The sequence below is a fragment of the Psammomys obesus genome, unplaced genomic scaffold, assembly GCF_907164565.1.
Source record: "Psammomys obesus unplaced genomic scaffold, mPsaObe1.curated_primary_1811, whole genome shotgun sequence".
Lineage (NCBI taxonomy): Eukaryota > Metazoa > Chordata > Mammalia > Rodentia > Muridae > Psammomys > Psammomys obesus.
The window spans coordinates 23358363-23365648 of NW_026592890.1; the positions used below are offsets into that span (position 1 = coordinate 23358363).

Here is a 7286-nt window from a genome sequence, read left to right on the forward strand (position 1 = left end):
TGTGAGCCTCTGGGTGTGTACTGGGAATTGAACCCAGGTCCTCTGACAGCAGTCAGTGTTCTTAACTGCTTAGCAATCTCTTCAGCTCACAACCTAATTTTTTAAAAAGGTCTTTCACTACCCAGGACTAAAATAGATCGATAGATTGACTGATAGATAAATAGATGTCATTCCACAAAGGTATCACACTCAAATTAGTAATGCTAAAGGAAAAACTTTCTCTGTGGTTTGACTACATATCAGCAGAAACAGTTGTTCAGCTCAGAGCTTGGTAGCCCTAATAAATTAGAACCAGCCACCAGTCCTCACAGGCCAAGTTAAAGGGACAAAAAAAGACACTTCCAATCCTGGTACTCAAAGGGCAAGGGAAAGGGATCACCGGGAATTCGAGGCCAAGCTGGGCTACAGAGTGAGAGCCTGATTAAAAAACTAGAATGATTAGCCAGGTGCTGAATGTGCATGCCTTTAATCCCACTACTGGGGAGGCAGAGGCATGATCTAAGAGACCAGCCTGGTCTACAGAAGGAGTCCCAGCATAGCCAGGGCTATATAGAGAAACTTTGTCTCAGAAAAAAGTTGGGGGGAGGGGGGGTAGGGAAGAGTGAATAGGTAAAAGTAAAAGCAAGGAACTCGGGCACATTCGGAAGAGAAACAAAGAGGCCCAGAAGTTCCTCCTTCTGAATCCATCTTCGGGATCCTGACCTGCGGCTGACTTTTAAATTGTAGGAAAGAGGTATGGACAACTAAGCTGCCTGCCCATCACTGACCCACCATTGTCCTGGCTCCAGTGTGTCCTACAGGGTGGTCTGGTCACTTGTCAGAACTGTGTGACATCTCTTCCTGGAAAACAAGTTTCTCCCTTTTCTGGTTGGCACCAGGCTTCGGATTTTTCCTTTTCCTAGCCTGAGATTACTGGGACCATTCCAAACTCTTAGGGACCATTTTCTCAATGGTCTAATAGCCAAAGAAAGGGACGTACGTGTCTCTCTTTAGACTATCCTCTCTCCTGCCAGGAGGGTATGGACTTCGACAAATCAGCAGAGCAGAGGCTTGAAGTTACTCTGCCACAATACACCTTCCTTTTCCTGTTTCTTTAGAATTCCTCTTCTGGTGACCATAGTCTGGCTTCCTGAAATTCTTGTCAGTGTCCTCTTTTCTGGTCACAACACAATTGAAACTTTGTTTTCTCCTTCCTCTACACCAGAGTTTCTCGTTTTCCATAATTCCTGGCTAAATGTTCAGGTCTTTCAGACATGATCGGTGGTTGAAGGGTTTACTCTTTTTTTTTTTTTTTTTTTTATTTACTTTTAAGGTTCTTATGTGGCCCAGCCTGGCCTATGTAACTATGTAGCTGGACTTCTAATCCTGCTGTCTCCATTTTCCAAGTGTTAGGATTACAAGCATGTGCTAGCAGTGGAACCTTGGGCTTCATGCATGCTAGGCAAACACTTTACCAGGTGAGCAACAGCCAACACCCTCTTCGAAGGTCTTTATCTTTTGTAAAAAGTAAACAGTTAAAAGAATGAGTAACTTTTGCAGCTGACAAGAGTTTGGTTCCTAATACCCAGTATCTGGTGGTTCACAGCCGCCTTTAACTCCAGCCAGCTACAGGGGATCAGTGGCTACTTCTGCTCTCCAGAGAAATCACTTTCAATATAAACACACACACACACACACACACTCTCTCTCTCTCTCTCTCTTCCTCTCTCTCTCTCTTCCTCTCTCTCTCTCAGACAAAAATACAATCTGTTTCAAAAGTTAAATCTCCTTACTTCTCCACAACCGTTCTCCCTTCTTGATTTCGCTCGCCTAACGGTAGCCAGCCTCAAATGAGGACAATCGCTACCACATCCTTTAGTTGGGACCACTGTCTTTCCTGTCTCACTTATAAGCTCCTTCAAAAGCACAAGGGTGTGTGCTATGCAGAAAATGATTTTCTATTATTCAAAAGCTCAAACAGAAAGTGGCAGAATTACAGTTCAGGTACATGTTGAACAGCGAAAGAAAAGAAAACTGAGGCTATATTACACAGGATTGGACGAGGTAAGGACCCGCTGGGCCACCTACATATTATGCACTCATAGAAGGTTCGGGAATTGTTACTACAAGCACAGTGAAACTCCAGCCTGAGAACTCTGGTTCCAGTGGTGGCGGGGCGGAGAATCGGTCGCAGCGGGCTTGCAGGGGGGCGTGGCGCACCCGCGGCTGTCGTGTTCCGCCCCCTCGAGGCGCTCTGCCTGTTGGGACATGTAGTCCCAAAGGCCCACCGGAAGGCGTGAAGGGCAGGCGTTCCTGCCTTTCTAAGCTTGAGGTCACCTCTCTTTAACGCTCCCTTGTTCTCAGGCGTGGCCTCCTGGAACGCCACGGCACCTGGCTGCTCCGTCGCGTCTTCTGGTTTTCAATAAAGTTTTCCTCCCTGTACGGAGCTCAAGATGGCGGCCTCCTGGTCGCCCTTGGTTACCCTGCGCTCCGCGGCGCGCAGCCGGCTGACTGGGAGAGGTGTTGGGTGCGGGGCCCGGGCCGTCGCAATCGGTTCTCTGGCCCCTGGCCCTGGGAAACCCCTTTGGAAAGGTCAGTGACCGTGTCAAGAGCGGAACGCTCAAGCCCTCGGAGTCACCCCACTTCCTTATCTCTCCCAGCCGCACGCCTGGTGCATAGGTTTTAAGGATCCTGGGGACTCCTTAAGGATCGTGTTTCTTGACCTTTTGCACCTGGTTGCTCAGAAGGAGCTAGAGCAGCACAGGCAGCTGCCCAGAGTAACTTCCATTTGAGGGTCAGAGGTCAACCCAGTTCTTTCTTAGGCAGCAGGGAGATGGAGAGCTCAGGTGTGCAAGTGCCTGGCTTGGAGGGATAGAGTAAGGAAGAGTGGGATTGGTGTCTGCGGAGCCTTCCCCACCCCATCCAGGTTCTTATGGTTTGTAGTGGCCTTAAAAGTCAGGTCAGGGACTCTTTGCCCTCCCCCGACCTCAACGTTCTAGCGGCCGTCTCAAATAAGGAGCCTGTTCTCAATGTTCAGATTCCTAGAGGTGTCTGTTTCGGGGGGGGGGGGGGGGTTGTTTTTTGTTTTTGGGCACTCCTTTTTCATTCCTTCTACTGTTGTGTGTTTGTGAATGAGTGGATTATATTTTGACTAATCAAGCCAACTAGAGTTCCGATTTATTGTTTGAGACACAGTCTCTCTGTGTGGGTCAGGCTGGCCCGGAACTTGGGATTCTCCTGCTTCAGTTTCCCAGAAGTGCTAATTTTACCTCTCGGTTCACTGAATTGGTTACTCAAAGACAACAAACCCGGAGTCGTCGTTTCCTCACCGCTTAGGCCAGTGACTGATGTCTGATGAGGAGATATCTTCAAATGAATGAAGTTATTCACATGGCCTCCCCCCACCCATCCACAATTGTGCTTTTCCTCTTCTCTTCTCCAAGCGCCTCTTTATATACCTTATTAAACTGATATAATTTAACAAAGTATATATGATAATATTGGTTCTCAACATCTCAATATGTTTCTTTTCCCCTCAATCATTGAAGTTAATACTAGAACTATTAGCTCTAGATGGCTCAGGGATTTGCTGTCGAGCCTGAGTTCAGTCGCCATGACCCATGTGGTGGGAGGAGAGGACCAACACCCACCACATGTACACACATACACATACACACACACACACGTAACAATTTTTTTAAAGTAAAAGAAAAATATTCACTTCCATTTTATAAACAATACTGAAGTTTAAATCTGATCAGTTGAGTCTTAGTTTCTGCCCCTTTCTTGACTCCCCTCCCTCCAATCAAGTAACTCCGGGGCGTACTTAGTATTCACACTTCCGTTTTATCTCCATTTTTTTCCCCTCTCGTTTGAAGTTTCATTTAGCAAAACATTGGCTTTAAACAAAGGAAGGAAGTGATGGGAAAGAGTATGAGGAAAGGAGGGAGGATTCTGCTTGGTTTTGGGTAGTACCATGCTTTGAACTCAAGGTCCCCTCTTCCGCTGAGCTGTGTCTTTAGTTCTCTTCACTTTTGTTTTGAGATGGCATCTAAAATTGCATCGTAGGCTGGCTCTGAATTCACTCTGTAGTTCAGGCAGGTCTTGATGCCGGGGGACCTCCTTTCTCAAACTCCTGAGTAGCTGGGACTTCGGCCTGCATCACCAGGTCTGGCTGGTCACGCCTTTGTTATTTCTTTAACACTTATTATTTACTTTGTGTGTATGAGGGTTTGCCTGTATGTGTGTGTAGTTATACCACATATATGTGTCATGCCTGTAGAGGATAGAAGGATGTCAGATTCCCTGGAACTAGAGTTACAGATGGTTACAAGATGTCGTGTGTGTGCTGAGAACCAAGCCTGAGTCCTCTGCAAGAGCCATTTCTCCAACTCCCTTAATTTTGTTTTTAATGTCTTATGTTACTTTAATGCCAGACCTGGCTCAGCCATTTTGTAAACTTGACCTTGAAAAGTTTATGGGGTCCTGAAATGCTACTCATTGGGTCCTTAGGAAGCACATTCTGAATTGTGTTCTGGGATGTGTATATTTCCATTACAGGCATTTTGGTATTTTCTGTAATTTAAGTGCTATTGATTTTATTACCTGTTTAAATTTCAGTACATTTTTTTTTTTTCAATAGGGTATCTTGATGTAGTGTTGGCTGTCCTTGAATTCACTCCATAGACTAGACTGGTCTTGAACTCACAGAGATCTACCTGCCTCTACCTTCCAAGTTCTGGGATTAAAGGATTGTGCCACCACCACCAAGCTAGTTTTAAACCTCTACCACCACCCAGCTAGTTTTAAACCTCTAAAGAGTTAAAGCAAAGACTTTTATTAGAAGGTAGAGATGCCATCTGTGCTAGAGGGCTCAGGTGGCAGTTGGAGCACTTGTTGAGGCTAGATGATCAGCACTAGCAGCCAGTTTGGGCTACTAGTGAATTCAAGTCCAGCTCAGGATCAGCAAACCAACAAACACCTACCAACAAAGAAATAGGATCTTGGCAGGAGCCAGCCTGGAACTCACTTGCTATGGGTGCACCAGGCTGGCCTCAAACTTACAATCTCCTTGTCGTGGCCTCCTAGCTGCCGTGACAGGCATGAGCCGCTAGCCCCAGCTGAGCCTTTTCTATATTCTGGGAAGACTTGTATTCATTTCTTTCTTACAATTGACGCTTCCTTTGTTTTTTTCAACCTAGTGTGGAGACAGCAGCATATGACCCTTACTGGTTTTTATGGTTCTGAGGGAGAACAGCCAAAGAGGAAACTGGGTTGGGGAGCTGCCATTTGGGTTCAAAGAGCCATTGCTGCTGAGGGGGCTGTGTGAGCTTAGTAAGATACCAGTAGAGATTTCTTTTAAGAAGGTGTGACCACATCTGTCTCTGGGTGCGTGCTCCTGGGCTGCCTGGAAACATTGGCCCTGCCTGTGTGGGGACACTGACACTGGACAGAAATTCAAATAGTTGAGAAGGCAGCTTGGTAGGCCTAGATTTGTTGCTGTGGTGAAGGACAGGGTGGCCAGGGGAGGAGCTCAGAGAGGGCCTTTTGATAAAACTGACAGTTATATTAATATGGAGTTCTTAATTTGAGCTATTTAAAGGGAAACTAAGTCAAAAGAGAAAAATAACCCAAAGGAATGATTCCATGTTTTTGTTTGTTTGTTTGTTTGTTTTGTTTTGTAAATAAAACATCTCAGGTTCTGAGGAAGGGCAGCAAGCACTTAGAACCATATTCTCTCCAGCCCTGGGATTCAGTTTGGCTCTTTAAACTCGGGATGTTTGTGATGGTGCTAGGCAGATGGGCGCAGCTTGTTGTGGGATGTGAGAGGGAGGAAGAAATAGGGGGAAGCGAGAGGCAGGCGAATGGGGGACTTGATTGGGCAGGTTTCTGGAGTACAAAGTTGAAAAACCAAGTTCAAGTTCCATGTTATGGGAAGAGGGCCTCCAAAAAGAGCAGGGAAGACACGGAGAACCAGGGTAGACACCAAAAAGGAGTTGTCTCTGGGTCTTCCAAAATAGAAAAATCCCTGTCTAAAATTCTGCTTTGTGTAAGCTAGCCTAAGGAAAGTGTGTTTCGTAGAGGCAAGAGACTGTGAGGGTCAAGTCGCAGGATTTCTCTTCGTGGTAGCACCTTTTTGAAGTGCATGCTATATTTTTTGGCATTGCTATTAGACGCCGCCCTGTTACCTTCAGCTCACAGCCTCATCTTCAGTACATGAGCACAAGAGAGCCTTCCCAATCAGAGTCAAAGTAGACTAAGCCCCATTCCACTGTATGGCGTGGTAGACTTAGTGATAGTGTACGCTAGTACTTAAGAAAGAAGTCTTAAGACTTATTTCTTGTGTGTGTAAATGTGCTTAAGTGTGAAAGTGGAGGCCAGAGGGTAACTTTGGGTATTGGTCCTCAGGATCTATCCACTTGCTTTTTTTGAAAAATTGTCTCCTGAGACATTTGGTCCCTTGAGCCGGATCACACAGACCTAGAAGGTCTTTGGATGTGATCCCATGTCAAAGCAGCCATGTTTCTGTATTAGAATTTCTCTACAGGGTTTCTCTATGTACCTGGTTGTCCTGGGACTCTATAGACCAGGCTGGGCTCAAACTTACAGAGATCCACCTGCCCCTGCCTCCTGAGCGCTGTATGAATCTCTTAACCACACCATACTGTATTGATTATTTCTTCTTTTAAAAGAATTATCAATGTTGTGTATGTGTGTCTGGTGTGTGTGGTGTACAAGCTATCATCCACATGTGGAGCTCAGAGGACACCTCTGTGGAGCCAGTTCTCTTTCCATCTTTATATGGGTTTCAGGCATGTGCAGACAGCACCTTTACCTGCTGAGCCATCGTGCTAGCCTTGGTTCTGCCTTCTAATGCCTTCTGTTGATGTTCTCATCCCAGAAGCTACTCTCATCAGCATCATTCTGTCTCTGACAGTTACAGAGCCTGACCATGCAATTCTTTTTTTAAATTAATGTTTTAAATGTATTCTTTGACAACTTAATACATGTACACAGTGTGTTTTGATCTTCTCTACTCCCCTCCCCCGACAAGACTCTTCCAACACAACCCCCTTCTACCTTGTCCCCTTCTTTTCTTTTTTTTTCTTGTTGTTTTCAACATAGAATCTCACTATGTAGCTCTGGCCTCTGGCCTCTGCTTCTCAAGTGCTGGTGTTCATAGACCACTATGCCTGGTTCTTTTCTTTTCTTTTCTTTCCTTTTCTTTCCTTTCCTTTCCTTTCCTTTCCTTTCCTTTCCTTTCCTTTCCTTTCCTTTCCTTTCCTTTCCTTTCCTTTCCTTTCCTT

At 45.7% G+C, this 7286-nt stretch overlaps 1 protein-coding gene across 1 annotated transcript in view; it reads left to right on the forward strand.

The window, feature by feature from the left end:
* Nucleotides 1-2323: 2323 nt before the first annotated feature.
* Afg1l (AFG1 like ATPase) overlaps nucleotides 2324-7286 on the forward strand; it is a 151516-nt gene continuing 146553 nt past the window's right edge. The window contains exon 1 of the mRNA XM_055616202.1: nucleotides 2324-2571. Coding sequence (XP_055472177.1) covers nucleotides 2433-2571 — 139 coding nt within the window. The 5' untranslated portion in view covers nucleotides 2324-2432. The remainder of the gene's footprint in view (nucleotides 2572-7286) is intronic.